Source organism: Ixodes scapularis, unplaced genomic scaffold, assembly GCF_016920785.2.
Source record: "Ixodes scapularis isolate PalLabHiFi unplaced genomic scaffold, ASM1692078v2 PGA_scaffold6__148_contigs__length_123643588, whole genome shotgun sequence".
Lineage (NCBI taxonomy): Eukaryota > Metazoa > Arthropoda > Arachnida > Ixodida > Ixodidae > Ixodes > Ixodes scapularis.
In genome coordinates, this window is record NW_024609881.1 from 90569671 (window position 1) to 90591740 (window position 22070).

The window sequence follows — 22070 nt, forward strand, 5'->3', positions numbered from 1 at the left end:
GATGCGTCTGGATTGAAAAACCATTCACTCACGCTCACGGGAAGCCCTCTCTCTGAACAGCCCACCTGTAGTTCCTCTCTACTCTCGTTAACAAGGCAGTCTTGTGCCTGCTTCGATCATCCAACAAATATGGTTTCAGATCAATTTTAGAATGGTTTTATGAGCAATACAATATGGCGACTTACATCAAACAAACTTTATAGCGTGGATGCGTCTGGATTGAAAAACCATTCACTCACGCTCACGGGAAGCCCTCTCTCTGAAGACCCCACCTGTAGTTCCACTCTACTGTCGTTAACAAGGCAGTCTTGGTGCCTGCTTCGATCATCCAAAAAATATGGTTTCAGATCAATTTTGGAATGGTTTTATGAGCAATACAATATGGTGACTTACATCAAACAAACTTTATAGCGTGAATGCGTCTGGATTGAAAAACCGTTCACTCACGCTCACGGGAAGCCTTCTCTCTGAAGCATAGAGTTATTATAATGTACGCTAGAGGTTCAACTGGCGCTAGTGTCTATGCGACTTCCGTGACGCAAATTGAAGCAGACAGCAACCAGTCTACTTTTGCGGCGCTCCTGTGCATACCTATGGAAAAGCGCGCGTGCATTCTGTCTCTTCCCAAGCAACCACGTATGTCCGTCGGACGTCCGAACAAGAGCCGAATATCCATTGCCAGGGAAGGACGTCCGTCGGACGTACACTGGACATCCGTTTCCGTACGTCCAAATTCGGACTAATAGTGGACGTCCTGTGGATATACAGAAATGGATGTCCGAGGGCTGTCCATTTGTGGATGTTCGAACATATCCCAATAGGTATTGGGAAACCATTCAAAAACAGTTACTTAAAAGTGGTCCCATTCTGCACTAAACGATTATCATAACAAACCTTTTTGTGCAGAGGATATACCTTTCCCTAATGAAGATAGGTTTGAGGCCCCCCCCCCCCCCCCCCCCCAAGATTCTTTGACAGATTTGATGGCCCCTTCAAGATTTCCTGAGGTCTTAAGAGGTCCCATCACAGTATTTCCTGAAGTTCCATAGGGGCCCATCACAATTTTCTGCAAAGTGTGATGGGCCCTCTAGGATTTGCTAAGGGTTTGAGGGGCGCAATAGATGCTTTCTGGGGTCTCCAAGATCATTCAATAGGTATGACGGGGAAAAAAAGAGGTGGACACATCGGTAATTCGTTTTTTTTTTCAAGTGTTGTCCGAAGGTCCATTAATAGAGGCCTAGAACCTTAGAATTGTAAGCTCCTTTCAAGCTGATACTGTGTGCGGTAAAAAGAAAAACAGTATTGTATGTTCTCGACTACAAGTAATCAAATGAATTGTGATGCATGTGTACTACTTTTTAAAGTAATTTTGCAATCATTTGATTACATTTTACGTAGTGATGTCGCAGTGCCAGTTGGCCTTATGTTTCGTAAGCTAGAAGGAAACAAGGATGTTAGACAGCAAAATAGTTTTTTATTTGCAATCAGAACCAGGGCAGAGGCACCTTTCTCACACTTGAAGGTAGATGCCTACTCTCCCTTGGAAGGGGCGCACCTCTCCTTTGCGCGGCGAAGCCTCTCTTTGACTTCCGTTTCCACCTCTTCTTTCGTAGACTCTTTGCAGTACTTTGTCCGCTTTACAGCATCTGAAAGCAATAGATGACACTTATAGTACAACTTAAAAAGGCAAGGAATTGCGTCGCAAACTTCTACTTACTGACCGCGACCGCTCCAACTTGGAGCGCCCTTCGTAGGAATCTGTAGTTACATAAGAAAAACATACTTACAGTTAATGAACACTGCTGCAAGCATACATGCCACTACCACGGAGGGGCATCGGGGCTCGTGCCCCCCCTGGTGAGATCTGGGGGAAGGGGGGGGGGGGCGGAAGAGCCCCCCCCCCCGGGCCATGATCCTTACGGAGACGCTGTTTACGTGCCATGTAACGAGCTTCTAGTAGTGGCATGTAAACCAAATAACGCCCACGTTGCCATTATTGACAAAATGCATGGGAAATGGAATCCCAGCGTGCTTTCGTTAGCTTCAATCTCCAGTTCTGGCGAGAAGGTAACGCGGCATCGATTCCTTTTACGTCCGCTTGGTCTGCTTCTACAGCAGCCTGCCATTTTGCGATGTCCCACCAGAAAAAAAAACAAAATAGATATATAAAACAAGTGGAAGTACATACAGAGGGCGCCTACTCCATCCGGAGCTGTTCCAAAAGTCCGTTTAGTAGTGACTCCGACGGAGTTACCCGAACTGTATTCGTGGAGTCACAACTTAACGCGCCCAATGAAGCGATGGATGATGCAGTCGACCGCGGAGAGCCGCATGCGTGAGAAAATATTAGTTGGCAAGTCGTTAATAAAAATTAGAAAAATTAATGGACCAAGAGTACTGCTCTTACAATGATAGCTGAAGAAGATATACATACGTTGTAAAATATACCCCCTAAATTAAACTACTCTTAATTGCCGGTTTAAAATTGCGCAAAAAAACAAATCCCCCCCTCCTCTCCTCTCCCTCTCCTCTCCCTCTCCCCTCCCCCCCCCCTCCCCCCTCGGAGAACTTCTCAGCCTGCACCGCCGGTGAAATGGAAAGTCTACGCCGCTGGCTGCAAGCACAAAGAGATGCAATACACTCACTGAATACAGTCACCTCGAACTCAGAAAACCCTGGTCCTGGTGGCCCCCCAATTCGCACCAGCTGTTGAGCCTTATCGGTTGACACCTTCGGCCATAAACAGTTGTTTCCCGTGACCCACGTGCAAGGCACGATCTCCATCTCTTGGGTTATCGTAAATTCCACAATTGCATACATCCCTGAAAATGAATAGAAAAACTGATGTGAGAAAGTCATCAACACTCACCGGATCTAAAAAGTTATGCAAAAGCTAAACATTTACCTTGAGCTGCTGAAATGGCGGCGGTTTCACGGTACCGTCGCTTTCACCGACAGTAAAACGTAAAACCCGGTCGTGGTAACACCAGAGTCCAAACCACGCGCTCCTAGAGCCGACAATGCACAAATATCGATGGATTTCGTTGGCTATGGATTTTAACGGATATGTGACACTAGCGGCACCTAGAAAAGTTGAAAACTACATGACGTCGGGGTTAAACATCAATAAATAAATAAATTGGTAGCGTTTGTTTTATTCATACATTAGTTTGGTGACTTATCAATTTAAACAAATCTCCACAAACAAATTATAACAGCACAGTCGTACCGTCGGTGTCATCCTTGGTGTTATCCTACGTTGATTTCATGAATTGCAGTTTACACCAACACGCTCGGCAACAAGCAGTAAAATAATTATGCCTAATTTTAAACAACAAACAAGAAAAGTAGCGAGAAGTATATTCTTATTGAATCATATACCGACTAACCACTGATCGGTATAGCCAGCTTCGCGACCTCACCTGTCTCGGCTGGCAACCCGATTTTCGAGTTTTGTTCTTTTTCTTTGTTTCTTCCGTGTCCACGTTGTTGCTGTCGCGTGTCAACGGTTATACAACGGTGTTACTAAAATATTTTTATTTCTGTTTTAAGTAGTATGGTGCGTGTGTGGCAGTACTCACGTTGGACAATGTTCCAGAAGAACTTTTCGTCTAGTTGAACTATCTGCTTGAGTTGTCCATTTCGGGTTAGTACTTGCTTTCCATACCACGTCCTTTTTTTCCATCCCCCTCTCTTTTTGTGTTACTCGAAATTCATTCCGTTCGTGTTTTCGTAAGTAGCGACCTAAAGGACTAGTACAGATGTTGGCTAGCGTTTCACAACTTTCGTTCACCTATAGTTGAACGGCCTACTTGTTTCTATTTTTGAGAAAGTTAGTTTAGTCTCATTCTGAACCGCTTCGTTATTTCGCGCATATCATCCGTACCACGCTTTGTTTTTTCCGTCTTCGCCCGTTCCTGTCTGGCTGGAAGCACATCCAGTCTGCGACTGTGAGCTACAGGTACGTTGACGGTGTACGTGAAAATTGCACGCACTCATGCCTTTGTCAACTTGTTTTCTTAGGTCTGCACGGTGGAGAGGGGCTTCCCCACGCCTGGGTCAAGCACATCCAGTCTGCCGCTGTGAGCTACAGGTACGTTGACGGTGTATGTGATAATTGCCCTCACTTATGCCTTTGTCAACTTGTTTTCTTAGGGCTGCACGGTGGAGAGGGGTTTCCCCACACCTGGGTCAAGCACATCCAGTCTGCCGCTGTGAGCTACAGGTACGTTGACGGTGTATGTGATAATTGCCCTCACTTATGCCTTTGTCAACTTGTTTTCTTAGGGCTGCACGGTAGAGAGGGGTTTCCCCACACCTGGGTCAAGCACATCCAGTCTGCCGCTGTGAGCTACAGGTACGTTGACGGTGTATGTGATAATTGCCCTCACTTATGCCTTTGTCAACTTGTTTTCTTAGGGCTGCACGGTGGAGAGGGGCTTCCCCACGCCTGGGTCAAGCACATCCAGTCTGCCGCTGTGAGCTACAGGTACGTTGACGGTGTATGTGATAATTGCCCTCACTTATGCCTTTGTCAACTTGTTTTCTTAGGGCTGCACGGTGGAAAGGGTTTCCCCACACCTGGGTCAAGCACATCCAGTCTGCCGCTGTGAGCTACAGGTACGTTGACAGTGTATGTGATAATTGCCCTCACTTATGCCTTTGTCAACTTGTTTTCTTAGGTCTGCACGGTAGAGAGGGGTTTCCCCACACCTGGGTCAAGCACATCCAGTCTGCCGCTGTGAGCTACAGGTACGTTGATGGTGTATGTGATAATTGCCCTCACTTATGCCTTTGTCAACTTGTTTTCTTAGGGCTGCACGGTGGAGAGGGGTTTCCCCACACCTGGGTCAAGCACATCCAGTCTGCCGCTGTGAGCTACAGGTACGTTGATGGTGTATGTGATAATTGCCCTCACTTATGCCTTTGTCAACTTGTTTTCTTAGGTCTGCACGGTAGAGAGGGGTTTCCCCACACCTGGGTCAAGCACATCCAGTCTGCCGCTGTGAGCTACAGGTACGTTGAAGGTGTATGTGATAATTGCCCTCACTTACGCCTTTGTCAACTTGTTTTCTTAGGGCTGCACGGTGGAGAGGGGTTTCCCCACACCTGGGTCAAGCACATCCAGTCTGCCGCTGTGAGCTACAGGTACGTTGAAGGTGTATGTGATAATTGCCCTCACTTACGCCTTTGTCAACTTGTTTTCTTAGGGCTGCACGGTGGAGAGGGGTTTCCCCACGCCTGGGTCAAGCACATCCAGTCTGCCGCTGTGAGCTACAGGTACGTTGAAGGTGTATGTGATAATTGCCCTCACTTACGCCTTTGTCAACTTGTTTTCTTAGGGCTGCACGGTGGAGAGGGGTTTCCCCACACCTGGGTCAAGCACATCCAGTCTGCCGCTGTGAGCTACAGGTACGTTGAAGGTGTATGTGATAATTGCCCTCACTTACGCCTTTGATAACTTGTTTTCTTAGGGCTGCACGGTGGACAGGGGTTTCCCCACGCCTGGGTCAAGCACATCCAGTCTGCCGCTGTGAGCTACAGGTACGTTGAAGGTGTATGTGATAATTGCCCTCACTTACGCCTTTGTCAACTTGTTTTCTTAGGGCTGCACGGTGGAGAGGGGTTTCCCCACACCTGGGTCAAGCACATCCAGTCTGCCGCTGTGAGCTACAGGTACGTTGAAGGTGTATGTGATAATTGCCCTCACTTACGCCTTTGTCAACTTGTTTTCTTAGTGCTGCACGGTGGAGAGGGGTTTCCCCACACCTGGGTCAAGCACATCCAGTCTGCCGCTGTGAGCTACAGGTACGTTGATGGTGTATGTGATGATTGCCCTCACTTATGCCTTTGTCAACTTGTTTTCTTAGGGCTGCACGGTGGAGAGGGGTTTCCCCACACCTGGGTCAAGCACATCCAGTCTGCCGCTGTGAGCTACAGGTACGTTGACAGTGTACGTGACAATTGCCCTCACTTATGCCTTTGTCAACTTGTTTTCTTAGTGCTGCACGGTGGACAGGGGTTTCCCCACGCCTGGGTCAAGCACATCCAGTCTGCCGCTGTGAGCTACAGGTACGTTGAAGGTGTATGTGATAATTGCCCTCACTTACGCCTTTGTCAACTTGTTTTCTTAGTGCTGCACGGTGGAGAGGGGTTTCCCCACACCTGGGTCAAGCACATCCAGTCTGCCGCTGTGAGCTACAGGTACGTTGATGGTGTATGTGATAATTGCCCTCACTTATGCCTTTGTCAACTTGTTTTCTTAGGGCTGCACGGTGGAGAGGGGTTTTCCCACACCTGGGTCAAGCACATCCAGTCTGCCGCTGTGAGCTACAGGTACGTTGAAGGTGTATGTGATAATTGCCCTCACTTACGCCTTTGTCAACTTGTTTTCTTAGGGCTGCACGGTGGAGAGGGGTTTCCCCACACCTGGGTCAAGCACATCCAGTCTGCCGCTGTGAGCTACAGGTACGTTGACAGTGTACGTGACAATTGCCCTCACTTATGCCTTTGTCAACTTGTTTTCTTAGTGCTGCACGGTGGACAGGGGTTTCCCCACGCCTGGGTCAAGCACATCCAGTCTGCCGCTGTGAGCTACAGGTACGTTGAAGGTGTATGTGATAATTGCCCTCACTTACGCCTTTGTCAACTTGTTTTCTTAGGGCTGCACGGTGGAGAGGGGTTTCCCCACACCTGGGTCAAGCACATCCAGTCTGCCGCTGTGAGCTACAGGTACGTTGACAGTGTACGTGACAATTGCCCTCACTTATGCCTTTGTCAACTTGTTTTCTTAGGGCTGCACGGTAGAGAGGGGTTTTCCCACACCTGGGTCAAGCACATCCAGTCTGCCGCTGTGAGCTACAGGTACGTTGAAGGTGTATGTGATAATTGCCCTCACTTATGCCTTTGTCAACTTGTTTTCTTAGGGCTGCACGGTGGAGAGGGGTTTTCCCACACCTGGGTCAAGCACATCCAGTCTGCCGCTGTGAGCTACAGGTACGTTGAAGGTGTATGTGATAATTGCCCTCACTTACGCCTTTGTCAACTTGTTTTCTTAGGGCTGCACGGTGGAGAGGGGTTTCCCCACACCTGGGTCAAGCACATCCAGTCTGCCGCTGTGAGCTACAGGTACGTTGACAGTGTACGTGACAATTGCCCTCACTTATGCCTTTGTCAACTTGTTTTCTTAGTGCTGCACGGTGGACAGGGGTTTCCCCACGCCTGGGTCAAGCACATCCAGTCTGCCGCTGTGAGCTACAGGTACGTTGAAGGTGTATGTGATAATTGCCCTCACTTACGCCTTTGTCAACTTGTTTTCTTAGGGCTGCACGGTGGAGAGGGGTTTCCCCACACCTGGGTCAAGCACATCCAGTCTGCCGCTGTGAGCTACAGGTACGTTGACAGTGTACGTGACAATTGCCCTCACTTATGCCTTTGTCAACTTGTTTTCTTAGTGCTGCACGGTGGACAGGGGTTTCCCCACGCCTGGGTCAAGCACATCCAGTCTGCCGCTGTGAGCTACAGGTACGTTGAAGGTGTATGTGATAATTGCCCTCACTTACGCCTTTGTCAACTTGTTTTCTTAGGGCTGCACGGTGGAGAGGGGTTTCCCCACGCCTGGGTCAAGCACATCCAGTCTGCCGCTGTGAGCTACAGGTACGTTGAAGGTGTATGTGATAATTGCCCTCACTTATGCCTTTGTCAACTTGTTTTCTTAGTGCTGCACGGTGGACAGGGGTTTCCCCACGCCTGGGTCAAGCACATCCAGTCTGCCGCTGTGAGCTACAGGTACGTTGAAGGTGTATGTGATAATTGCCCTCACTTATGCCTTTGTCAACTTGTTTTCTTAGGGCTGCACGGTGGAGAGGGGTTTCCCCACACCTGGGTCAAGCACATCCAGTCTGCCGCTGTGAGCTACAGGTACGTTGAAGGTGTATGTGATAATTGCCCTCACTTACGCCTTTGTCAACTTGTTTTCTTAGTGCTGCACGGTGGACAGGGGTTTCCCCACGCCTGGGTCAAGCACATCCAGTCTGCCGCTGTGAGCTACAGGTACGTTGAAGGTGTATGTGATAATTGCCCTCACTTATGCCTTTGTCAACTTGTTTTCTTAGGGCTGCACGGTGGACAGGGGTTTCCCCACGCCTGGGTCAAGCACATCCAGTCTGCCGCTGTGAGCTACAGGTACGTTGAAGGTGTATGTGATAATTGCCCTCACTTACGCCTTTGTCAACTTGTTTTCTTAGTGCTGCACGGTGGAGAGGGGTTTCCCCACACCTGGGTCAAGCACATCCAGTCTGCCGCTGTGAGCTACAGGTACGTTGACAGTGTACGTGACAATTGCCCTCACTTATGCCTTTGTCAACTTGTTTTCTTAGTGCTGCACGGTGGACAGGGGTTTCCCCACGCCTGGGTCAAGCACATCCAGTCTGCCGCTGTGAGCTACAGGTACGTTGAAGGTGTATGTGATAATTGCCCTCACTTACGCCTTTGTCAACTTGTTTTCTTAGGGCTGCACGGTGGACAGGGGTTTCCCCACGCCTGGGTCAAGCACATCCAGTCTGCCGCTGTGAGCTACAGGTACGTTGAAGGTGTATGTGATAATTGCCCTCACTTATGCCTTTGTCAACTTGTTTTCTTAGGGCTGCACGGTGGAGAGGGGTTTCCCCACACCTGGGTCAAGCACATCCAGTCTGCCGCTGTGAGCTACAGGTACGTTGACAGTGTACGTGACAATTGCCCTCACTTATGCCTTTGTCAACTTGTTTTCTTAGTGCTGCACGGTGGACAGGGGTTTCCCCACGCCTGGGTCAAGCACATCCAGTCTGCCGCTGTGAGCTAGAGGTACGTTGAAGGTGTATGTGATAATTGCCCTCACTTACGCCTTTGTCAACTTGTTTTCTTAGGGCTGCACGGTGGAGAGGGGTTTCCCCACACCTGGGTCAAGCACATCCAGTCTGCCGCTGTGAGCTACAGGTACGTTGAAGGTGTATGTGATAATTGCCCTCACTTATGCCTTTGTCAACTTGTTTTCTTAGGGCTGCACGGTGGAGAGGGGTTTCCCCACACCTGGGTCAAGCACATCCAGTCTGCCGCTGTGAGCTATAGGTACGTTGACAGTGTACGTGACAATTGCCCTCACTTATGCCTTTGTCAACTTGTTTTCTTAGTGCTGCACGGTGGACAGGGGTTTCCCCACGCCTGGGTCAAGCACATCCAGTCTGCCGCTGTGAGCTACAGGTACGTTGAAGGTGTATGTGATAATTGCCCTCACTTACGCCTTTGTCAACTTGTTTTCTTAGGGCTGCACGGTGGAGAGGGGTTTCCCCACACCTGGGTCAAGCACATCCAGTCTGCCGCTGTGAGCTACAGGTACGTTGACAGTGTACGTGACAATTGCCCTCACTTATGCCTTTGTCAACTTGTTTTCTTAGTGCTGCACGGTGGACAGGGGTTTCCCCACGCCTGGGTCAAGCACATCCAGTCTGCCGCTGTGAGCTACAGGTACGTTGAAGGTGTATGTGAAAATTGCACGCACTCATGCCTTTGTCAGCTTGTTTTCTTAGGGCTGCACGGTGGAGAGGGGTTTCCCCACACCTGGGTCAAGCACATCCAGTCTGCCGCTGTGAGCTACAGGTACGTTGACAGTGTATGTGATAATTGCCCTCACTTATGCCTTTGTCAACTTGTTTTCTTACGGCTGCATGGAGGGACCTCCCCATGCCTGGATTTTGCACCATATGTTCATAACACACTTAAACTTCCCTTTAGATGACAGGGAATAGCTTTTCCCCGTCATCTACAGGTAGGTTTCAGTGTGTTGTGAATATGCACTCATACCTTCGTCAATTTGTTTGCTTGGCGGGGGAGAGGGGGAGCCGTAGCGGCCTCCCTCCACCGAGGACTAGCACTTCGTCACTCGTCCGGTTAATTTGCGATAGTTACCGGCACTGGTATCTTAAGCTTTTCTTGCTAGGCATGAGATTGCTTTTCCACGACACAGCCAATCTGGTAGATAACATAGGCTAAAAATACTGAAAAAGTCTCTAGGCACAAGTGCCATTCATATAGTCCAATTAATATAATTAAAGCATATTTCTTTCATTTGTTTACAGACGGACACTCCCTCCAAGGTCTGACTAGGACATGGGTCAGACAACAGCAAGACAGCTGCTAAATATATGGCAGAAGAGCTTTCCAGGGCAGAAAGGTATTGCACAGTTGACAAAAAGGGCGACTGTCGAGGAGTGGAGCCACCAGAAGATCTGGAGAAAATGCATACTATTAAAATTATCATCTTATTTCAATATAGATTTGGCTCATGGTCTTTCATTGGCACAGCATGCGGGCTAGGGTACGACATTTTGAACATTCATAGCTGTCCAAGTAAAGGGTAAAGCATAAAGCGCCGTTCACACTCTTGCGACCGAGAGACCAGACCGGTTTTTAAGCCTTTTGCGACTTCTTAGGACCGGATGCGCTGCAGCGGAGCTGGTCCTAAGAGATCGCAAGAGGCTTAAAAACCGGTGTGGTCTCTCTCGGTTTTACTCGGTCGCAAGAGTGTGAACGGGCCTTTAGACGTAATGCCCTAATCCCTAGGGATTTTGAGGCGCGATATTCAAAGTATGTCCGCTGAGGATCCCTGTTCGGATGTCCTCCGGATGTACAAAACTCCTTTGTACGTCCGTCGGACGTCCACGGGACGTCCTTCGGATTTTCGCGGATGGCCCTCGCATGTACGATATATCCGAAAAGGATATCCATCGGATGTCCGATGGATGTCCAGTGGTTGCTTGGGTTCGCAGGAAAATAACACGGAACACTTTGGTTATTTGGGTCGTACCGAATAGTATACACCTTGATTAACACTGTAAAAGTGTAATTGCTTTAGTTAGCGCATTTTTCTTCATCAGTGAACGATGTTTAACTTCGCTACATTTCAGTCCCAAACGTGTGTTCCGCAGCAGGTGTGTAAAAACAAGCGACAATTCAAAGCAAAATTACAATCGAAACGAATATAGGGTGTGTTCAAGGCTCGCCAGCATTCCGGTGACGCTTACATATTCATAATATATGCCAGTCCTGTCACTATATGAAAATGACCCCGTCGTGCATGAGCGGATAAAAACATTCAAACCGTAGATAATAAAGTCCGTGGGTTAAGAAAGGTGTCTCTTCGTATTGTTTTCTCTGCCGGGCAGCTTTTATCGGGCACTTGGGCTCAAAGATTTCGAGCGTGCGGGTGATATTTTGAACGTAGAGCGAATATCATCTTCGCTCAGAGCAGAAAGAATATGAAGCGGTTCTTACTTATTTAAAATCGCGATAGAATACGTGGCTTTCAATTTATTTTGATCGTACATGCTGTATGTATTTACTGATCCAGTGTTACTGCGTAGTCCTTGCCGTCTCCCTTAATTTCCAGATGTTTTTCGTTCGTTTGGCACGTGTATCCCTCGTGCCGAAAAGCGCCGACGTCGTGTTCGCGCTAACAGTGTCCGACAGTGCACATAAATACACGTACGAAGTCGTTTGAGCACCGTTTTTAATGCGATGAATTTGAAAGAAAAACGCCGTAACTGACCAATTTTTTCGTCGGCCTGACTGAAAAATGTTCTAAGCTACCTAGTACGTACGAATTATTTGCGACATTTGCTCTTATGATCGAGCGCAGGGAGAAAATGCACTCACTTTTTCCCATAGGGATGCATTACCGGAAGTCAATTTTGGACTGGTTGCTGTCTGCTTCAATTTGCGTCAGCACACTAGCGCCACTTGAACCTCTAGCGTACGTTATAATAACTCTATGCTCTGAAGACCCCACCTGTAGTTCCACTCTACTCTCGTTAACAAGGCAGTCTTGGTGCCTGCTTCGATCATCCGAAAAATATGGTTTCAGATCAATTTTACAATGGTTTTATGAGCAATACAATATGGCGACTTACATCAAACAAACTTTATAGCGTGGATGCGTCTGGATTGAAAAACCATTCACTCACGCTCACGGGAAGCCTTCTCTCTGAAGACCCCACCTGTAGTTCCACTCTACTCTCGTTAACAAGGCAGTCTTGGTGCCTGCTTCGATCATCCGAAAAATATGGTTTCAGATCAATTTCAGAATGGTTTTATGAGCAATACAATATGGCGACTTACATCAAACAAACTTTATAGCGTGAATGCGTCTGGATTGAAAAACCGTTCACTCACGCTCACGGGAAGCCTTCTCTCTGAAGACCCCACCTGTAGTTCCACTCTACTCTCGTTAACAAGGCAGTCTTGGTGCCTGCTTCGATCATCCGAAAAATATGGTTTCAGATCAATTTTAGAATGGTTTTATGAGCAATACAATATGGTGACTTACATCAAACAAATTTTATAGCGTGGATGCGTCTGGATTGAAAAACCATTCACTCACGCTGACGGGAAGCCTTCTCTCTGAAGACCCCACCTGTAGTTCCACTCTACTCTCGTTAACAAGGCAGTCTTGGTGCCTGCTTCGATCATCCGAAAAATATGGTTTCAGATCAATTTTAGAATGGTTTTATGAGCAATACAATATGGCGACTTACATCAAACAAATTTTATAGCGTGGATGCGTCTGGATTGAAAAACCATTCACTCACGCTGACGGGAAGCCTTCTCTCTGAAGACCCCACCTGTAGTTCCACTCTACTCTCGTTAACAAGGCAGTCTTGGTGCCTGCTTCGATCATCCGAAAAATATGGTTTCAGATCAATTTTAGAATGGTTTTGTGAGCAATACAATATGGCGACTTACATCAAACAAATTTTATAGCGTGGATGCGTCTGGATTGAAAAACCATTCACTCACGCTGACGGGAAGCCTTCTCTCTGAAGACCCCACCTGTAGTTCCACTCTACTCTCGTTAACAAGGCAGTCTTGGTGCCTGCTTCGATCATCCGAAAAATATGGTTTCAGATCAATTTTAGAATGGTTTTATGAGCAATACAATATGGCGACTTACATCAAACAAATTTTATAGCGTGGATGCGTCTGGATTGAAAAACCATTCACTCACGCTCACGGGAAGCCTTCTCTCTGAAGACCCCACAAGGTATATGTACATGGGTAGCGAAGCTTCGGCCAAAAAGCGGTTCAAAACAAATCGCCAGCGACATCGACCTGGAGGGTCACGTGAATGATGCGATTGAAGCGCGACTAGGAGAGGTGGGGACAAACATTATTAAAGTTAATTAGTTTGTGACTAGAAGTATAATCATTGGTATTTTTAAACAAGCTAAATATAATTATTAGATAATATCAATCATATTTAACGCGGTACAAAATTCAAAACTGTCTTTGTTTTTGATAATATTATGCATACTTCTTATTAGCGTCCTCTTTACGCCACTAGCAAAAAGGCCGACTAGCAATAGCGATATTTGCAGTTTTTCGCAGACCTCGTGGCGCGCGGAAAGGCAGTCTGCTGACGTCCGTCTGCTTGCTTGTGGTTGGGCCTCCACGTGCTCTTCGCTTTTAATTGTTTTAGCGGCAGCTAACACCGTTTCGGGAGTTTTGTTGTTTGCTCGGGCGTGATTAACCCAGTTACCTGCGCGGGAACTCGGCTGTCGTGCGCCTGGATCTTGGACGCTACTGCGCCCAAGGGGCTCAGCGTCTTTTGCGACGATGAGCACAGCGCGATACGCGTAAAGAAACGGTGCTCCGTGGAAATCTGGGAAAGCAACACCTGCACGGCTGGCTTCTCGCTGCACCGGTTTCCCCTCGACTCTCGAAGGTGAGACTTCGCTACTGTCAGTGACGTGCCTGCTCTGTGATGTATGCCCCTTGTTCGTTCTCCTCTTAACTCATGTTAGTTTTACCTAAAGCTATTAGGGTTGTCTGGATGTGCACAAGAAACTACACCTGAAGGCGTAATATGTTATGTAGGAATGTTTTAAGTTCGAAATCACTCTGACTTCGCAGCGTTGTGTGCCCTCATTATAAAAGTGCCCACGACATTAAAATTTACCTGTACCGGCCTGGCTCTGAGGATCCTAGTGTCGTGATCATCGGCGTGGTTATCAGTGGTACAACACAGATATATAATAGGGCATCTGTGCGTAAGACTCGTGTTTTTACTCTTTATGGTGTACACAGAGCAGTGATGTCATGCATTTGTTAAGGCTCTTGCACTGATTTGCTTTGGTTTGTGGACATTTTGGCTACATTTTCTTTTCGTAGTATTCATGGCACCCTCATAGCACCATGCCTTATCTGCAGGCGCGAAGCCTGGGTTCGGTTCTGCAACAACCGAAGTCTACAGGGGAAGACTCCATGGCAGCCACGAGGCAGGGTAGTTTGCTCCTTGCATTTCGAGGAGTCAGCTCTCCTGCGCCCTGGACACCTCCGTCACAATGCGTTGCCAAGTGTGCTTCCCACAAAAAGTAAGCAGACCAATAAATCTTCCGTGCACTTTGTGACTAAGCATGGTTAACCCGCTCTTAGAAAAATGTTTACCACATGGGGTTGAAATATTGCTTTTGTGGGCTCATAACATCTTTATATTATTTGCAGGGACGACACATGGCGACATTTCCAGCAAAAGCTCTCCAGGTTCAGCAGTTTTGCATGGTGAGCTTTTTCACTGAAACTAACATAAAGTGGCAGCAACTGCCAGCACCACTGCATTACCTCATGGTCTTCGTGACTTGAGCATTTTGCAAAAGAACTAGGTGAGATTAGCTTTGAAAAGCTGGTTGAACATGGACAGAGGTACTGCTAGAAGTTCATTTCAGGCCCGTTTATAATGACATGTTTTACTTGAGGTGACATAATCAACGTCACAGAGCATCTTTTGCCTTGCCGACACCCAGTCTTCCATAATAAAGCTGCCCATGAAAGAAAGTGATTTACATTTTGTGTTAAAATAGGCGCATTCACCATAAATTTGCAGAGGTGAGTGTGACACCCTCATTGAGCTACACATGCTTCGGCAGTTCAGACTCGCGGAGCTTCTGTAGTCACCCTGACGACCAGTCTTCCGAAATGAAACTTTCGTGGGAACAAGGTGATTTTTTTTGTCGTGTGTTAGAATAGACACATAGGAAGGAATCCAACTACTATTCCATGGCCAACTTCACGCTAAATTTGCAGAGAGGATTTCGCCAGCCTCATCGAGCTGCACATACTCCGGCCACTCAGACTGGTGGAGTTCCTGTAGTCACCCTGACGACCAGTCTTTTGATTTAAACCTGTCATAAAAGAAGGTGAATATACTTTTTATGCATTCAAATAGGGGAATAAGGAAGGACTTCCTCTTCTCCTTTGCTAAGTTCACATTAAATTTGCAGAGCGGATTTCTGTGGCTTCATTGGACCACACATACTCGTGCACCTTACTAGAGAACAGTCGACTAGGGGCCAATAATAAGTGGTGGCCGAATATTGCTTGTGCTATCTTTTTTATTCCCTTTTCTTTGTGAGCTTGCTTTCTCAAGTGGTAGAAACAGCGCAACTTGACGTAAAACAGGAAACAAGGAGTATACAGACAGGCGCAGTAAAAGTACACAGAGAGGCACTGTTTCTGCAAGCTTAAATGAACGACCAACTCGTCCAACTTTCCACTCTGTTGAACTTGTTTTCTTACTTGCAGTTCTTACAAAAGCTTTTCGTTCTTTCTTTCTTTTTTTGCGGTTGATCACAGCTACGCTCTACGTCAAGATGCTGCTCCTGCTCAAGAGTCCAGCGCGGACGTGGCTGACATGGAGATTTTGGTTTCTTCACCGTCGCCTAGAGACTCTCTCTCTGGCTCTGCTGCTGGGCCTTCTCACAAATGTGAGTGCTTTCTATAATGCAAACTTTTTTCTTTTGCAGTTTTTTTTTGTGAAGTTACAAAAGATCAGGCCGCAAAAATAAAAAGCCAAGGCTCGAAAAACACCAGGGGATACTAAACTTTATCTTGAGAGCAGATGACGGAAGGGGTCACATAACACCAGACCTACTAGCTGGCAGCTACAAATCGAAGTTTGTTCAAAGTTCACCACATTTTTGTTTCACGGTATTGTCATTGTCAAGCACACAAAAAGACAAAAAAAAAGTTCCACACGCAGGTGTTAACACCGTCAAATCAAAACAGCTGAACCGGTTTCACTGAATCATAAGTCTTCCCGCAAAACCTCACGTAAGACAGTGTTTTTTAAAGTTATCGAAAAGCTGCCGTGGTCATATGTGTGTGATGCTGAGCCTGTCATGGTCCCTTGTCCTATCTGCCAAACTTTAGTCGCCTGTTGTGCGAGCGCTTCACTGTTACAATGCCATGGGCATAAGTAAGGTATGGTCAAGCTTTAAGAAAATGCATTTCACCATTTGGATGCCTATTCTGACTTGCATGTTTCTGTGTGCGCCTTTGTCTTTTTGGACTATCAGGTCTCTGGCCAACATGAAGCACCTAGTCCAACATAAAGATGTACTGTTGCTTTCCTAAACTTGAATTGCATGTGTAGTTTGTCAAACTTGCGGTTCTTGTTTAAAGACAGTTCAGATCACTGAGGAATGTTCTTGAGCGTGAATAGATTACACATTTAATAAATTGATGGCGAATGCAAGTTTTTCTTGGAGGCCTAATCTGGGTCATTTGCCAAATTGCAGCACCCTGCAAAAGCCGCAGCATCGGCAACAAGAAGGTGAACGCCTGAGAGCCAAGGTGCGACAGCTTCAAGAGCGTAACAAGAGGCTGCAAAGGAGGCTGCAACGACAACGTCAGATGAGGACTGTTGCCGAAGTCGTTGAGAGTGTCCGCGTTCATGTGTCTCCTCGTGTCGCCGCACTCGTTGAAGCCCAGCTTAGAATGAACAATGTGAGCCGGTTTGGCCAGAGATGGTGCAGCCACAACAAAGCCTTGGCTTCAGGCCTCTACTTTCATAGCCCCAAAGGCTATAAGTATTGCAGGCGACTGCTCAGGCTGCCATCAGTAAGGTCACTGCAGCTATGGCTTCAGCGTGTGCCACTAAAGATTGGATTTTACCCTGGCATTTTCGAGCTGATAAAGAGGCGGGCAGCTTCTTTTCCTCGAGCCGATCGGGCCTGCAGCATAGTCTTTGATGAAATGCACATCAAGAAAGAGCTTTCATACAACCCCTCGTCTGACAGGTTTGCAAGACTTAAAGAACATAGTGAACAGCAAGGCAAAAAACTGGCAAATAAGGCTCTCATGTTCATGGCGAAAGGAGTCGGAACACCGTGGAAGCAGCCGCTTGGCTATTTTTTGCTCACAAAGGCACACCTTCAGATGTACTAAAAGATCTCTCTTTCCAGTGCTACAGCGCCCTTGTGGACGCTGGCCTGAAGCCGGTAGCTGTTGTATGCGATGAACGGTGCCAGAACGTGTCTCTTTTTCAAGCAACGTAACTGCCGAAAAGCCTTACGTAGAGATCAATGGCAAGCCACTTTTTTTTCCTTTTCGATGCTCCGCACCTTTTGGAGTGACTAAGAAACGTGTTATTTAAATACGGCTAAAAAGTTGGTGATTACATAGTGAAAAGTTCCTACATCAAGGAAGCTTATGAAAAGGACCGTAAACTTGAGATCGGTTCTATGCCAAAGCTGAAGGAGAAGCATTTTAATTTGACCTTCTCGTCAAAGATGTCGGTGAAGCTAGCAGCTCAAGTGTTTAGCAATCACTGCTCAGCTGCAATGTATGCCCTGGTTACTTCTTAGCAATAGCTAGCCACAGCTGTTCACATAGCGAGATTCGCTGAAAGAATCGACAGTCTCTTTGACAGCCTAAATAGCTCGCAGAAATTTGCAAAGACGCCATATATGCCTCTGCAACCTGTAACGGCTCTATCCATGAGGAGTTTCTGAAAGAGTGCATTCTGGTTTTTAAGAGCCTGCAAGTACTCGGATGTGGAAGGCAGCCGCACTGCATTCGTGGCTTCTGCTTAACAGTTAGGTCTCTACTACTGCTGAGCAATCACCTCGCGGTTAATTGCGGTTTTTCCCACCTTTTAAACCGCCATCTGAACCAAAACACCTTTGAAAACACTTTTGCTGTGATACGTTCAAAATCAGGTGCAAACACGAACTCCACTTTCCGTCAATTTCAGGCTGCCTTCAGGCACCTCTTGATTAGAAACCTATTCAAGCTGTCAGAAAAATCAAACTGTGCTGATGACATGTCTCTCCTTGCTACGTTCCCAGCAGGCCTTTCGGCACCTTCTCCTCGTCTTGCCTTAGGAAGCACAGTTTTTCTTACCACGGCAGACGATTCGCCTTCAAACTACCCTTTGACAATAGAAGAGAGCAACATGGTTTATTTTGCTGGGTGGCTGGCATCGAAATTCCTCAAGGTTCATTCCTGTGTAGGAACATCCCAGAAATATGAGTTGAGGACAGAAAATGCGTGTTTTTCTGAGGGAAATCAAGTGCTCTTGTATTTGAGTGTGAAAGGAACTGCCGACTCCCACTTTGGAATCCTCTCAGTTCCTTCTGCTTCTTTCATATTATTTGTTGAAGCTTGTGAGGAAGTCTTCGAGACATGTATCAACAACCTAATTTCAAAGGAAAACGTAGGGCGGACTCTTTGTGTCCTTTTTAACCAGAAGATTTCAAAGTCTCTGACTGTATGTGACGAAAGTGTTTATGATAATTTGTTTTCTCTGATTGCCAGAGTCATTCTGCACTGGTTCGCGAGGAAAAAAAAGGCTGACTATTTTTTACAGTAGCAAAGTGTAAAGCTAGGCAGCAAGTGCGCAGACTACGTATGTGAGACCACCTAGAGTACTTTTCAAAGCAGTGCAGGCATGTTCTATTCGAGCCTTTCATTTTCTTCGGTTTCTTGAGGAGTAATGTAGTCTTCTAACTTATTTACATATATAGAGTTTAAAGCTGTGAAGCAAAACTGGCTTATGAAGTGCAGCATACCACAGGGCTCCAAGAGGGTTTACTCCACTTGGCTTCCTTGACGTGCACCAAACAATCGCTGCGTTGCAGTGTAGCAGCACCAGCAGATGCAAGTTAAGATATGTTTAGCATTATGGTACCTTGCCCAAGGAATGTGTAGAAAAGTGTAACTTTTCTGTGTATTACAGTTGTGGCCTCAGTTGTCGTCGGAACACTGTGGAACCTCCGAGTTATTAGTGGCTGCCTATCAACTGTCAATGTCCTCACAACATCCAGCCGATTGTACAATGTCTTATGTTATAACAGTGTGCCTTATGTACATATCTACTAATTTTCTTTGACCATGACCTTTTGAAAATAGTTGATACCGATTGTATAATTCTAGTAAGTAATCTAAGTGAATGATTGTAAGTGAATAAAACAAATAAAACGCGACTGTTAAAGCGACGTTGGACTTGCATTAGAGTTACTGTTGTGTATTTCATACGCCCAACACACTCCAGCGATTTGATTCACTCTCTTTTGTGACATTACATAATTTTCTTTAAGGTTTCTCACATATTTCCGAGAGATCCTGAAGGAACAAAAAGCAAAACACTGCGGCTGGAGTTTGACCACTGTGCAAAGACACGATGGTGTGACGAAATGAAACTACTCTCATAGCAGGTCGGCTAACAAAGTCGGCTGCAGAAAAAAAACATTTCGAACAAAATATAAAAGCAAGGGCAAATAAGGGTGTAAACGATCCAGTATTCCAGTATAGAGTAAACACAATGTGTAAACACCCCAAGAAAAACCCGAGACTGCAGGTAAAAAGAACGACATATACACTAAAAAGTATCAAACAAAGCTCAAACATGGAGCTATGTTTGATTCTTTTTAGTGTATATGTCGTTCATTTACCTGTGATCTCTGGAATTAGTTTTGTTTAATTTTCGCGCCAAACCGCACGCACGCATGACGTCACGTTTTTTTCCGGAAGTGTCGTCATTTCCTGTTGATTTTTTGTTCCGCCGGAAGTGTCCCCACGACTCATAGATGGCGCTAAAGCAGCTCCATGGGCCGCCATTTTTTCGACATGTGGGCTTCTATGGAAGCTTCGCTACCCATGTACATATACCTTGGACCCCACCTGTAGTTCCACTCTACTCTCGTTAACAAGGCAGTCTTGGTGCCTGCTTCGATCATCCGAAAAATATGGTTTCAGATCAATTTTAGAATGGTTTTATGAGCAATACAATATGGCGACTTACATCAAACAAATTTTATAGCGTGGATGCGTCTGGATTGAAAAACCATTCACTCACGCTGACGGGAAGCCTTCTCTCTGAAGACCCCACCTTTAGTTCCACTCTACTCTCGTTAACAAGGCAGTCTTGGTGCCTGCTTCGATCATCCGAAAAATATGGTTTCAGATCAATTTTAGAATGGTTTTATGAGCAATACAATATGGCGACTTACATCAAACAAACTTTATAGCGTGGATGCGTCTGGATTAGGGGTGTCGCGAACCGGCCGCGGTTCGAGTTCGACCAGGTTCGACTTTTTCGAACGTTTAGTGGAAAGTCGACGAACCTTGTATTGAGGTTCGACTCGTGTGCGCATGCGCGACAGGCTGGCCAGTTGGCTTCGGATTGGATGGTAATGGCTAAAAGATGAATTAAGTGCAGCGCTGAATGTCTATTTTAGTCAATACAGTACTAAATATTAAGTTATTAACTTATTCAGTGATTAGAATTGGTTTCTTTTAATTGCAGCTGTTCACAAAATAAAATAACCCCTTGCTTAAAAAAAATTCTCCAAACCTAGACATGCTTGTATTAAGGTCTGGCCACACTGTCCATAAAGTCGAACCGGTCGAATCTGGTGAAAAGGTCGAAGGTTCGTCGAACCGGTTCGACTCAGTCGAACCCCGGAAGTTCGACCAAAAAATCTGGTTTGACAAAAGTTCGCGACACCCCTAGTTGCAGTACGGGAGCAGACGCCTTCACTTTGGGGGCGTTTTGATGCAGTTTGTTGTCGCATGTCGTGTCGGTGTCGAGAAGAGCGGTGGGGCTTGGGAGTTTGTGACCGGTGTTATTCGTGAACACTGGTGTGGGGCGCTGATGCGTCTATTTTTTTTTATACTGCCACCACCCCGAACTTTGAAGATACACGGGCCTGTAGCAGTGCAATATGCTGAATCGCGAGCTCCTTCTCTGTTGACGTCGCTTTGCTGGTACCACTTGTGGATACTGCAAGCGTTTAAACAGTGTGCACCGTCTCGCCTACATCCCCGGTGACGTACTCGACCTGTTGAAACTTATTGCTTCCGTCATTTTAGAGTACGCAAGGCAGTTATCTCGTTGTTCTGGTTTCGGTTATAAAAGCAAGGCAAAACGCTCGTAGTTCCCGCCCTCAGTACACGTTGGACATCTTCCACACTTTGACACCGGATAACTGAATGAACGAGGATTTACATTCACTTCCGATGTTACTCTCGCCGCTTCCTCACCGTTGAGCAGCAGGATGAGCTGGCGACAAGCCGCAGATGAAAGGCTTGAGCATCAACAGCCCAAGCGCACTCGGTGCCGATGCGGGCGACGCGGGTTTCTGTCAACCGGGAGGCCAGCACAAACCGTGACCATTCCAGCTCTTCGTCATGACACGGTGTTGCAGAGAGCAGGGTAAAATACAGCTACACAGATCACCGAAGCAAACGACTGCTATCTTAAATCTTAGCTTGTGATTGCGCCTTTGTAGTAGATCATCTTATTCGTTTTGCTGGAGAGACGCAAACGACGGGTATAACAAAATCGCTTGCATATTCCGCATATCTCACAAAAGCATTTACCCTGTCACCTTGCGAAAAGGGCGAAACACGGAGTCCGCACCGTCCTAAGCTTCCCGTTTTTTACCTGCTTTAGAGCAGTTTGTACCTGCTAGTAGATATGCCTACTGAAATTGAAACAGCGCAGTGCCAGAGAGAAAAAGACAAAGTTGAGAAAGCTTGCTCGCTCTCCAATTTCTCAACTCTCAAGTGATTGTACCATAATAAATGCACCAACGCGTCTTCCAAAATAAAGAAAGAGCACTACGTTCACAACATAAAAAATGGTCTCAGTACATGCATCTGTGGGCAGGTAGGAAACCTTGCCCTAATTTATTCACGCCACATGATTGGCGCAACAAACTCGTTGCAGGACCGAATCATCTACTCGAGCGGTGTGC

At 46.6% G+C, this 22070-nt stretch overlaps 1 protein-coding gene and 2 long non-coding RNA genes across 3 annotated transcripts; all 3 read left to right on the top strand.

The window, feature by feature from the left end:
- The first annotated feature begins 8270 nt into the window (after positions 1-8270).
- On the top strand, positions 8271-10311 carry LOC120841934. The gene is made up of 2 exons (XR_005715844.2): positions 8271-8316; positions 10116-10311. It is a non-coding gene; the product is annotated as an uncharacterized LOC120841934 (long non-coding RNA).
- A 3311-nt stretch (positions 10312-13622) lies between these two features.
- LOC121838333 lies at positions 13623-14585 on the top strand. The gene is made up of 3 exons (XR_006078465.1): positions 13623-13756; positions 14242-14405; positions 14536-14585. It is a non-coding gene; the product is annotated as an uncharacterized LOC121838333 (long non-coding RNA).
- Positions 14586-17651: 3066 nt separating this feature from the next.
- Positions 17652-18682, top strand: LOC121047056. The gene is made up of 2 exons (XM_040501916.1): positions 17652-17663; positions 17750-18682. Exons 1-2 carry the CDS (start codon positions 17652-17654, stop codon positions 18680-18682), a joined length of 945 nt encoding a protein of 314 aa, XP_040357850.1.
- Positions 18683-22070: the final 3388 nt, after the last annotated feature.